We start from the raw sequence: 13,135 nt of genomic DNA, 5'->3' as shown, positions 1-13,135 counted from the left end.
CACTTCCTATATGTTGTGTGACCTTGTAAATCTCTACCTGTATGAAAAGAATCCTCCTAGTGACTCCGTGACAAAGATGCTGCAAAACGTGCTTGCTTTGTTTTCATTTGCACTTAAGCCTACACTTCAAAAGTAGTACATATTTTTTTACATTCCATATCTTCAGCAGTAACAGAAACAAACTGTGCCTGTGATTTCCAGAAAAGACAAATCAGACATTTATCCAAAAAATGTTTATTTACTATGAAGACAAACACCAAAATAGGTCCAAATTATACTATAAAATTGGTTCAAATGGGGTAAAAAACTTTTTTTTTCAATAATTAAAATATCTTGATATATTTAAAATTACAAAGGATACATTTAAGCCAGATTTTCTTAACCCAGAGATTTCTGTAAAGATTGCTTGCACAGTAAGGAGCTAATAGAAGTTAGCCCTTAAGCCCTGGAAGTCTTAGAAGTAATAGTCATATAGCAAATACAGTTTCATCATGAAAGTGAACTTTGGTAGAAGAAATTCTATAAGGACACCTGAGGTAGTAGAAACTGGAATAAACAGCAGTAGGCATTATTTACAACACAGGAAGTACCAAATAACATTAAGAATGGCACACAAATTATTATACAATACAATTTCAATCCAGCTTTGATCCAAAAACAAACAAAAACAAAAGAATATACATCACAAATGCATTTAAAACACCACAATTACCAGCAAGCTGAGGGAAATGCACAAAAAAGTAATGAAACTCTAAAGGCAGAGTTTGACACATGGTAGACTTTGCGATCTAAGGTAATACTGATTAACTGAGGTTCATCAGTTTAACATTATGCCAGAGACTGAGTCAATCTGATGAGACAGTGGTTTTCCAGTATATAAAATGGCAAGATTGCATCAGTTAAAGCTTACACAATACAAGCTTGTAAAACCTCTTACAAGAACCACAAGAAAACCAAATAAAAAAAGAAAGAAAGAAAAAGTGGTCAAAAGTCAAGTACAATAAAGTTAGCTACCAAACTTCACATTTCAGCAAAGTTTAACTCTTCAATTTCAGCCAGTGTGCCTTCTTAAGGAATGTACATTTTTTTTGTAAAATACATTCACATTTTTTAAATATCAGGATAATAATATTCTTGTAAACGCTTACAGAATACTGAAGTTTCCAATCGTATACACTTTATTGTGTACTTTAGCTTATAGTGCTTTAAATTTTATTAGGCACTCCTGAGACTGTGGAAGTTTAATTTAATCATAAAAGGTATCTGGCACCTGAAGAGTTAAAATTACATGTTCTGTACAGTGATTAAATAAACAGCAACATAATTAATATGCTTAGAATTTGATTAAAAAAGGGAAAAAAGCAACAATAGAGATCTGCCACTTTCCTTCAGTACTACATCCAGTGAAGTTATGAAAAGAAACCGGTAAAAAAATAAATCTACACACATACACACACACAAGAAAAAACGTCACTGAAATACCGACAATGAAAAAAAAAGTTAAAATGACGTGCATGTCATTACATTTCAAGTAAAAAAGTACAGTATTCCTTTTACTACAAAAATTATTAAATTAATACAGACAATGGTATGACAGATTGGGGAACTTCAAGACAAACAAAAATGATCTAACAAGAAATGATGCAGAACATGGTGTACTGCAGAAAGAAAATACTACCAGTTGAGTTGCAGTTCAGAAACCATTTAAGTTGTTTCTCAATGTTGAATAGTAAGACTTAGAAAAACTTCTGTGAAATCTAAACAGGAAACACATATGTAAATTTAAAAAAGGCTCAACAAGTAACACATACTCCAAATAACAGTAGCCTCAATCCTGCTTTATGCAGGCTTTATCACAACAGAGGACTGGAAAATGCAACTTAAGTCCTTAATGCACTTTCAAAGCTTTAAAAGCTTTGACCTGCTGAAAAAATATGCAGTTTCCTTATCAACCCTTTGAAGTGACTGCAGCAGTTCTTTGCATCTACGCTCGTTTTTCTTTTTTAAATATTGGATCACCTTTCCCTGAATGTTAAACTTAAAAAGGTTATTACATGTAGTTTTGCAAGACTTGACAGTAAATTGCACAAAGTGCAGCATAATCATCTTTTATGATAAAGAAGGCAAATCAAATTTGAAACAAAGTGAAAAAGGCTAGTAAATTTGACAATTTCATAATTCTTTTTACAATCAGAAAAAATTATAACTTCAGTAGTCTGCTCAACAGAATGATGGTGGGAAAAATGCTTTAAACTCTGCTGGCACACATAATACTCCTCCCTGCTAGTGAACCACAGTGTGCCATGCTACATGACAATAGTGGTACTCAACAACGAAAAAAAAAAAGGTTCTGCATTCCTCAGCTGCTAATATTGCCAAAAAGTGCTCTAATAAGAGAAGGCATTACTTGCCCTACAACTATCAACTTTTTTCGTAGTAAGAGCTGCTTTCTTGTTTCCTCAAAGGCCTGATCACTAAAGGCACAGTTTACTTATTTAAGTGAAACTTGTGTCACTTTTGCATACCACATTAAGGTAATGAATTTACCACATTAGGGTAATAAATTTAAAGTATTGCAATATCAGCCAAGTGCTGATACAAGCATTCACATGGCCCTGCTATCTGCAGCATACCATTAAGGCCAACAATCCGAACACCGCATACAGCTCCAGAGAACTTTGAATTCACCTGGTTTCCTGTATTCAGTAGCATATCTTGCACAGCTTTTATTTTCTCACAGTATTTTCTACCAGGCAGTACGGAAGACTGGGTGTTTTAGAAGCTCTCGTGCTGGAGGCCTATCCTGAGGTTGGAGTTCCAGACACCGAAGAGTAACATCACGCAAGCCAGGGGAAAGATAGGGAGGAATTGATGGAGCAGTTGTTGCACTGGCAATCTGCAAAAAAATGTAGAAATAAAACAAATGCTTAAAGAGAATCACAAAAAGCTTTCAGTTTCAGACCTTCAGTATGAAATAATCACACATTAAATGCTTTAAAAGTAGGACATACATAACAGCTACTTAATGTATCAGATGAGCTACAAAGAACCTTCCTTGATGATTTCTCCATGTTTATTCACCCCACCAATCAGCAGTTGACATTGTTTCCTCCTCTAGAATCTTCCAGGTTCATGACTACGAACAAGCATGCACTGAGACCACACTACCCAAGTGAGGCTACTTATCTCCTACGCCTTCAAGTTTACCCCTACCTCTAGCCAGCACCCACCTATATATACACATTCAAAAACAAAAGTGAGCTGGTACCCCCCATTACTAACAAGTATGGATATGCCGGTCTTCCAGGGAAACCCATCAGACAAGGGCATCTGTTCAGATCACCAACCTAAGGCAGGGTGGAATGACCAAAAGAGGATCCCCTTCACAGATTATCTGTTTACAGCCAACATCAATGCCCCTCCATTATGGGCCCTTCTACTGGTCTGAATTCTAAGCAGTATCACCATCTGAGGAAGAATTTGGAGAATATCAGGAGCAGTACCACCATCTGAAAGGAAGAATTCAGAGAATATCAGGATCAGAAAGGAGATAGAGTACTAAGGGAATGCTAGGCAGAAGGCCCGACTCCATGCCTGAAGACAAGGAAGGATGCTTGTGAAAAGACCACTGTGGGCTCAAAGGGCTATGGTGATTCGACCTGTCAACGGCACAACAGAAAAGGTACTAGAGGCAATTTACTTCGTAAGTATTAGAAGATGGAACCACAACTTGAGAAAAAGGATGGAATGCTCAGTGTGGTACACAAACAGTACAGTTGTCTTTTACCATAGCCTGTGGGCTAAGATAACTTTTTTTCAGGTACAACTTACCATTAATTTTGCAACCCTAAATAAACAAAACTGCTACTCTTCCTCCCTAAAACAGCCAACCACATTAAGACCTCTTTTTCCTATTCAGTCACTTAATAATACCCATAGTGTAGTTGAATTTAGCTCAAAACTCCTCGGTATCACAATTGACGATCAACTAAAATTTGATCTCCACATAAATAATTGTATCAGGAAAACTCACCTTAAACTATATAGAAATAAAAAAATTCTCACTCAGGAAGCAAGAATTGCTCTCACTCAAGCTTACCTTCTCCCCTGCTTAACATATTGTTCACAAATCCTTACTAACCTCAACTCTTCTCTCCTTACTAGACTTGAGACTACATACCACAAAATAGCTAGATTTGCAACTCGATAATCCTATAGATCTCACCACTGTCTCTCTAAAATATTTAAACTGGCTTGAGCTGCCTCACCTCCTCCTCCTCTCTCAGCTTCAAACCATACACTCAATTATTTACCAGCCATCTTTCTGTCCAGCCTTACACTCTGTCATCTCCCACTATGCACTTTCAAGAAACCTCCGCAGCTCTTCCCAAGACCTCTTAAATATCTATAAGCCCAAGTCTAAAGCAGGGTGCAACTTATATAGCTACCACCCCTCTACTGAATGGAACAAACTTCCTCTTGAAATTCGAACACACACACATCCCAAACAATTTAAACTAACTGTAAAAGAATATTTCAAAGGGCACTGGATTTGCCAATGCTCAAACCCACCTTGACAACACTCTGCTAATCTATGTATTCCTCTCTCTTATACTTTACTGTTATCCTGTATGATTCAATTGCAGCAAAAAAAAAAAAAAAAAAAAAAAAACACTTTACTCCTATGTTGCTTTTTTATATTTACTACTACTTTTAAAAATGCTGTTGCTGAAATCTAGCTGTTTGCCACTTTTCTACTTACATAATATTTGTATAATGACTACATGTAATCTGTTGCTGTTGTTGTTTGTCTTTCGGCTTTTTCCCGGTAAGGGGTCGCCACAGCGGAACTCCGGTCTGCTAATGATTGGCAGTAGATTTTTTACGAAACGCCGAGGTGCCAGCTCGATGCTCAATCTTCAACGAAGGCACGCCCATTTACACACGCATGTCTTTCGAACGCTACCCAACCGCAGGGAGGACATGCAGACTCCACACAGAAGGCACTCCCAAGCCAAGCCAAGAATCGAACGGGAGAACATCTTGCTGTGAGGTAACAACGCTACCGCTGTACCACTGCGGAATACGACTACATGTAATCTGTATACTTTTAAAAATGTTCTTGCAGTCATCTAGCTGTTTGCCATTTTCTACTTATATAATATCTGTATAATCACTACATATAATCTGTATACACTGGAGCTTTTCTCCCCAGGCCTCTGCTGAAAAAGGGCTTCGGCTCAGTCAGACATTCCTGCTCAACAAATGTAAAATAAATAAATAAATAAATAATATTCTGCTAGGAGTCCTGGAATGGAATATTTAAAATAATCTAAATCAGATTGTAATTATTTTTGTTTACAGGCAGTCATATGGTTAGGTGAGGGCCTGTTATCAGCACTAGGTGCATGCAAATCAGATTTAAGAGTTTGTGAATTATGTTAACAACAAGTGTTCTACTGAAACAACATGAAACAATTAACATTTCAGAAGATTTAGGGTCACTTTTGAACATCCACTTTCTTAAATTTAAAAAGGCACTAGTAGCTAATCTATAGCCAGTATTTCTACTTTTTTCTTACATCAGGTTCTAATATAATTTTAAATTATGCCGTAAAACAATAATTTCTAATCCTATTGATTTGTCCATAATGATTGCCTAGTTACTGAACCTGAAAGCCTGTGGCCTCTGGTAAAGAATTACTTCTTGCTAATATTTCATTTCTCAATTTGTGATAATTATGCCCATTAGCTCCTTTCAAGTCCATCCAGATTGTTAGGGAGTATCCAGTCAGACAGAAATAAAGTAATTTGTCCCACTCCCCTTGGGGCCAATTTTCTCTAACACCATATCATTCAAATGATACTAAGCTAGCCTCAACGTCGTCCTCTAATCCATGCTTTTCAGAGCGTCACCCTGTGAAGTAGGCTGCTGATTACAGTATGCTGAGCTGCTGTTGCATGTTTAGCAGATACTGCATAGCACTTCTTTCCTGAGAAGGTGTGAGACCCTTCACCAAAATGTTACACAGATTTTCCATCTGGACACTAGTAGAGATCACTGCAGTAAATACACAGACAGAAGCTAGTGTCTAACAGAAAAAAAATATTGCTATGAGAATCTTGTTCCTAAAGTGGGTTCTCATTATGGACACAAGGGAAAAGCACCAAAAATGGATTTGCACAAGAATAGTGAAAACAAGTATCCAGACAGATGGCAACAAGAGCCAAAGCAGGCCTTAGTTTTCACAATCAGCAATTATCTCTAAGTCATAACAGCAATACTGCATTCTGTTCTTGGGTGGGAACTACTGCAGAGAAATTCTTCTGGTTGACTGTAGGTAGCACAGGATCACAGTCCATAGTATTACAAAAACTCAATAAAAAAAAACAAGCAAACACACATTGCCCAGCAAAATCCATCAATGTAGCAATTTTGTTGATCCTGCAGTAGAAAACTAATATGATAGCCAGCTTTGTAAGGCTTCAAAATTCAGGTCTATTTATAGGGATGAAATGTTTTTTTAGCTTAGGGTAGAACATATATCAGGACAGAAATAACATGTGAATAATTCTTCAAGAAGCACTTAAATGCAGAAATGTTTAAAGTTCATGTTACTGCTTTCTGACACATGCTTGTATTGCTTTTCCAAAAACAGTTCAGTACTGACTGAAACCACAACTGATTATACTTCATCCAGCATTCAGTAGAATTTACTCTACTCATACAACAAAACAGTTTTTCAAACACACAGGATAACAATTCCTCCAACACAGCTTGTATAACCACTTTTTTATTTAAATGGATTCCTTTGCATTCCCTGGAAACTCACTTTATTAGCAGGAGTATCACTTTTGCATTATGCCTGCATATGCAGCCACAATGGTTTCTTAAGAGCCCTAACTAGCTGTTTTCCTTGGGATAAAAAGGCACAGCCTCCCTAGACATCACTACAACATGTACATATGTATTTCTTTCAATTTGTCAAAGGTCTGGAATTGGGCTGCCTACTTTAGAAGAGTTACAATTTGAAGAATTTACACTGTGGGATATAACCTGGTATCCAGTTTGGGAATGGAGCACAGTGAGGTTTAGGGAGTTTTCCCTTTTCTCCACTGCTGTGTCAGTCTTTTTACTGCTGTCAAGTTTAATGTGAACGTTTTTTTTCTTGATATGTACAAATAAATCCACACACATTCAATTTCTCTGTGTCTCTCTCTCTCTCTCTATATATATATATATATATATATATATATAAATGTATATAGACACACACACACGCACACATATACAAAGAGTACACACAAAGTATACGTTTATATATAGACAAAAGAGTACACACAAAGTATACGTTTATATGTAAGTACAGATTTACATCTATACAGACCACATACATACATACATTTATATAAAATGGCTGCCCAAAAGGGTACTTCAATACCAGGTTGGACTGTTGACATTAACCATACATACGGTGTAAACTGCAATGTGGCAAGAAAAAACTAAGGATGGCACAGGGAAAAGTACAGTTGTGTACACTTACCGTAAATGTAGATGTTGGAGTGTATTCACTGTTGCAGTCATCACACTTGGGTTATCTGCCTGCAGGTAGCCCTCAGTCGGCCTGAATACTAGAGACTTAGTATTTCTGCGTCAGTTGCTGTCGCTCCAGGACTGACGTCAGGTCGTCAGGGGTATAAAAACAGGCAACAGATGCCATTACATCAGTTTTTCTTGCCCCAAATGTCAGGAGCCCCCCCCAATTTAGGGAGCTAAGTTATGGCGGGGAAAACACCACCAGTAAAAAGTAAATACCAAGACCCCGGAAGGGGGTGAGTAATAGAGAGGGGAGAGAGACAAGGGGGCTGGAGGGAGGGAAACCAGGACTTCAACAGTGAATACACTCGAACATCTACATTTATGGTAAGTGTACACAACTGTATTATGTTCTTTGTGTTTCACTGTTGCAATCATCACACTTTGGTAAATTCCCACAGCTGAAGAAGGGTGGAGGCAGTCAAGAAATGCTGGGGCTGGCTAGTTCGCCTTGAAGGACTGCTGTTGCAAAACCCGCCCTGGATTTGGAAAAGATAGGCAAGTGGTAATGTTTGGTGAAGGTGTGTACAGAACTCCAGGTAGCAGCTTCCAGGATGTCCCAGGTAGGGACTCCCATGAGGAATGCTGTAGAGGTGGATGTTGCCCTAGTGGAGTGTGTTCTGACCCTCTGAGGGGTTGGTTCCCATGGTGCTTGTAGCAGAAATGGATGCAGTGTGCTACCCATTTGGAAATTGTTTGCTTTGAAATGGCCTTGCCCTGGTGCAAAGCTGACTAGTAACTGGTCAGATTTCCTGAAGGTCTTAGTCCTATCAAGGTACAATCTGAGCTGTCTGTGCACGTCCAAGGAGTGCAAGATCCTTTCCCCTTTAGTTTGAGGATTAGGGAAGAAAGCTGGCAAATGGATAAATTGGTTGAGAGCCACACTGGACACCACTTTAGGCATAAAGGAAGGGTTAGTCCTGAGGGAAACCCTGTCACAGCACGGAAAATAAATAAAGGTTCCACAGCCATAAGTGATTGTAGCTCAGACACTCTTCTAGCTGAAGTGATAGCCAGAAGCAAGGCTGTTTTCCAACAGAGGAATTTTAACTCTGCTGATGCTGCAGGCTCAAAGAGGGGTAGCATGAGCTTTTCCAGTACAAAGTTAAGGTCCCAAGCAAGGGTGGGTACTCTCCTAGGTGGCCTTAAGTTGTTTGCCCCTCTCAGGAACTGTTTGGTAAGAGGGTGAGAGAAGAGCGGTGGCTCAGTGTTGTAATGAGCCGAAATGGCAGAGGCATGGATCTTAATGGAGGAGAAGGATAGGCCTCTGTAGAGTAGATCTGCTAAGTAATACAAGATTAGAGGTCGGGAGGGCAGAGTTGTGTCCTCTCCTTTAGACTGAATCCAGGAGCAGTACCCTTTCCACTTATCAGCATAGGATTTCCTTGTATTGGGTCTTCTGGCTTCAAGAATGATGTCCAGCAACTGCTTGCTTAGGCTGGTTACTGGGGGAGAGTTCAAGGAATAAGCCTGGTTGCAAGGTTTAGGGTTTGCAGTTGTGGATGCAAGATCCGTCCCCCCTGCTGAGAGAGCAGGGTTGGGTTCTGGTGTAGGTGCCAGGATGGCACCGGTGACAGGCTGCACAGGAGAGGGTACCAGTGCTGGCGTGGCCAGTCTGGGGCAATCAGAATTGTCTTTGGTCTGTCCTGTCTTATCTTGAGCAAATCTCTTGAGAGAAGGGGCATGGGTGGAAAGGCATAGATTGAGACATTTATCCACTAGAAGGATAGGCCATCCACTTTCCAGGCCCTGCTGTAAGGTGTCCTGATGCAGAATTTGCAGAGCTGGTGACTGCAGGGGAAGGCAAAGAGATCCACCTCTGGCGTCTCCCATTTCTGAATCAGAAGGTTGAAGGTGCTGGGCACTAGTTGCCACTCGTGTGGGTCTGGGAGATATCTGCTTAAGTCGTCTGCCAGTGAGTTTTGTTTGCCTGGCAGGAATTGAGCTTGCAGATGGACCTGCATGCTCAAGGCCGTGTTCCACAGAGCCATGACTAGCCTGCAGAGTGGGTAAGAGTGGGTTCCGCCCTGCTTGTTGATGTACCACATAACTATGTTGTTGTCTGTTTTTATTAACAGATGTCCTGGTGACAGTAGGGATCTGAAAGCTGTCAGAGCGTGCTGCACAGCTAGCATCTATTTTTTGGTTGATGTGCAGATGAATTTTACTTGGGCTCCAGTGGCCCTGAATGCACTTGCCATCCATGTGTGCGCCCCAGGGTGATGCGTCTGTGGTTAGGTTCTGGGCAGCATGGGGTTGAGTAAAGGGCAGTCCCTTGTTGTGGTTGCATGCTGCTGCCCACCAAATAAACTCTGTCCTTAGACAGGGCATTACAGGAATGACGGTTTCCAGGTCCTGAGAGTGAAGGCATCAAAGACTTTTTAAGTACCACTGAAGTTTCCTCATATGCAGTCTGGCATATGGAATTAGTAGGATGCATGAGGCCATGAACTCTAGGGCCTGCAGGATTTTCCTTGTGGATAGCTGGGATCTGGTGGCCATTTCAGTAAAATAGTCTTTCAGATAAGCTTGTTTTTCTGGAGTGAGGAATGCCATCTGGGATGCTGTGTCCAAGCTTCCTCCCAGGAATACAAACTTTTGTCTGGGGACTAGTTTTGATTTCTTTTCGTTGATGGTGTACCCCAGGGAGGTTAGAAGGCTTTTTACAAATGTCAGGTGCTGCAACAGCATTTCCTGACTGTCTGCCTGAATCAGGCAGTCGTCCAAGTATGGGTAAATTTGAATATTTCTCTGTCTGCAGTAAGCAATGGCTGGAGCCAGGCATTTTGTGAATACTCTGGGAGCAGTGGATAAGCCAAAGGGAAGTGCAGTGAACTGATAATGCATAGATCCTGCCCTGAAGCGTCGATATTTCCTGCATGACTCCCTTATAGGGATGTGCAGATAGGCTTCTTTTAAGTCTAGGGTGACTAACCAGGCATCTTTGGCTAGCATAGGCAGAAGCTGCTGCAGGGTGAGCATTTTAAATTTTAGTACCACCAGGAAATTGTTGAGAATTGAAAGATCTAGGATTGGGTGCCAAGTGCCCGCTTTTCTGGGTGCCAGGAAAAGACTGGAATAAAATCCTTGACCTGTCTGTTCTGTAGTAACAGGCTGAATTGCCCTTATAGAAAGCAGGGATTGAACTTGACTTTGTGCCTCTGTCCACTGGTTTGGAGGAAGGTCTGGGAACCCTTTTGGGGATGGCAGTGAGTAGAAGTAAAATTTGTACCCCTGGGATACAATGTTGAGGACCCATCGGTCCTTGGTGATGGAAAACTATTTTTTTGCATGAAGGGCAAGTTTTCCTCCTAGGGGCACAAGCAGTTGGGCAGAGGTGGCGAGTGGAGTTGAGAAGTCATTGGGAATTCTTTCTGTAAGGGGGTGGTTTAGCACTCCCTGCTTTAGAGGTGGAGGCACTCCATTGCTTAGATCTCTGCATACCCTGAGACTGTAGTCTGGGGAGTCTGTTTCCCCTGCATCTAGTTTGAGATGGCCTTGAGGGGGCTGGAAAGGACCAATGTTTCTAGGGGCAATGCCTACTGAATCTAGGAGGCTGTACTTGCAAGAATTCTTTGACTGTCTGCATAGATTTAGCTTTTTCTTCCATCTTTTTAAGAACCTCTTCTGCTTTGGTGCCAAACAGATTGTCCTTGTTCAAAGGAGTGTCTAATAACTTTGATTTGACATAGTCTGGCAAGGTCTGCTCCTTAAGCCAAGCATGCCTTCTCAGTACAGAACCAGTGACTACTGCCCTGCAAGTTGCTTCTAGGGCATAAAACCCACACTGTAATGTGTGCTTGCTGACTTGGCTTGTGGAATGCATAAGCTCATGCAATTCTTTATTTTCTGCACAGTCTGTAAAGGTAGCTATTTTTTGCTTAATAAGTTCCATAACATGTAGTTGGTACTTCAGCATGTGAAACTGACAATTCAACGCCCTAATGGCGAGAGTTGCAGAGGTATATACTTTCTTACCCCAACTGTTCACAGCTCTGGAATCCCTGTCCAAAGGGGTGGGATTCTTAGCTGTCGTTGCTTTGATACCTTTAGGCCCCTGGGAGATGACCTCTGGGTCAGCAGTAAGATTTTTGAAAAGGAATTTGTGAGAGTCAGGTACTCCGTAGTACCTGTCTGGTTTCCTAGGAGCAGGGGGTAAAGTATCAGGAGTTAAACTGGACTCCATAAAGACATCATCCACAAAAGACTGGTGGTATTGCTAAAGGCCTATGATGTGGCAAATCTAGAAATTCTCTGTGTCTCTTTTTGGACTGAGGATAGTCTTGGCATTCCCAGTGGAACTGCTCTCTTAAAGTATGTAAGGTTTCACCAAAAGAAAAATCTTCTGGAGGAGAAGCCGAAGGAATGGATTCCTCTGCATCTGAATCCTCATAAGCAGATAAGGGCATGTCTTCATAATCAGATACCTCAGAGTCGTCGGACTCTTGGTCTGTTGAAGCTGCTGGGGACAGGTCTCTTTTTCTCTTAGCAGGGGAAGGTTAACTTCCCCTAAGCAGCATAATAAGGTCTTCTGCCACTTTAAGCATTTGATGTTGTGGCAAGGGAGCAGGTGCATGAGCTTTGGTCATCTTTTTTTAGGTGTAGTGTGTAATCTTGGCCTTAGAAACTCGGTTGTTTTAGACAGAACTGAAGAAACGAAAGAAGTCGTCGGTTTGAGTCGAACATCTGTAGTGCGAAAAACTTCCTCAGAATCACGTGCCTGCACAACGGCTCCGGACTCATCCAAGGAAGACACATCCACAGGTTCTGTAGTCGTAGAAGAGTCACATGGCATACTGGACTCCGAAAGGGTTTCGGTAGAGGCCTGAGAATCCACTAAAGTGGGCATCAGGGGCTGCGAAAGCGCCTCACTGAGTACCGGCGAACTGGCGACTAGCTTAACGGAAGTGTCGTCAGCAGCTCTGAACCTGTGTGGTCTGCCTCTGTCTTTATCCTTACATTTTTTCAGAAGACCAGTAGTCGGACGGCTTACCGAAGCCATTTCATAATACGGAGATCGAAAAAGTACAGTTGTGTACACTTACCATAAATACAATGTCTAATACAGGAGGTACAGCCAAAGGCCTATGCTGAGGAAGAAGAAGGAAATCCCTAAGCCTCTTTTTTGATTCAGAGAAGTCCTGACTCTCCCAGTGAAAATGTTCCCTTAAAGTATGCAAAGTCTCTCCAAAAGAGTAATCCTCAGGAGGAGATGAAAATGGGATGAATTCCACTGCATCAGAATCCTCATAAAATGGAATAGAAAATCCCTGATCAGAAGAGGAATCAGAAGAAATGGAAACCTGATCTGAAGATTCATAATCAGTGCCTTGCCTAGGCCTCTTAGCAGGGGAGGGGGGGTTGAGAACCCCTGATCAAGGTAATTAAGTCCTCAGCCATTTTGATCATCTGTTTTTAGGCATAGGGGCCTGAGCACATGATTCATGCGTCGGTGTTCTAGACATAGAAGATGTTTTTGTCCTTGTTTTTGAGGTTGGTGGTTTAATATAAAAATGTTGAGGCCTGAAAACACCCTCA

At 41.0% G+C, this 13,135-nt stretch overlaps 1 protein-coding gene across 1 annotated transcript in view; it reads right to left on the bottom strand.

The window, feature by feature from the left end:
• Positions 1-218: 218 nt before the first annotated feature.
• MAP3K1 (mitogen-activated protein kinase kinase kinase 1) overlaps positions 219-13,135 on the bottom strand; it is an 886,724-nt gene continuing 873,807 nt past the window's right edge. The window contains exon 20 of the mRNA XM_044063789.1: positions 219-2,896. Coding sequence (XP_043919724.1) covers positions 2,747-2,896 — 150 coding nt within the window. The 3' untranslated portion in view covers positions 219-2,746. The remainder of the gene's footprint in view (positions 2,897-13,135) is intronic.

Source organism: Protopterus annectens, chromosome 2.part2 (assembly GCF_019279795.1).
Source record: "Protopterus annectens isolate FY-2018-M chromosome 2.part2, PAN1.0, whole genome shotgun sequence".
NCBI lineage: Eukaryota > Metazoa > Chordata > Ceratodontiformes > Protopteridae > Protopterus > Protopterus annectens.
The sequence above is the reverse complement of the archived record's forward strand: the minus strand, read 5'-3'. Positions and strand labels throughout refer to the sequence as shown.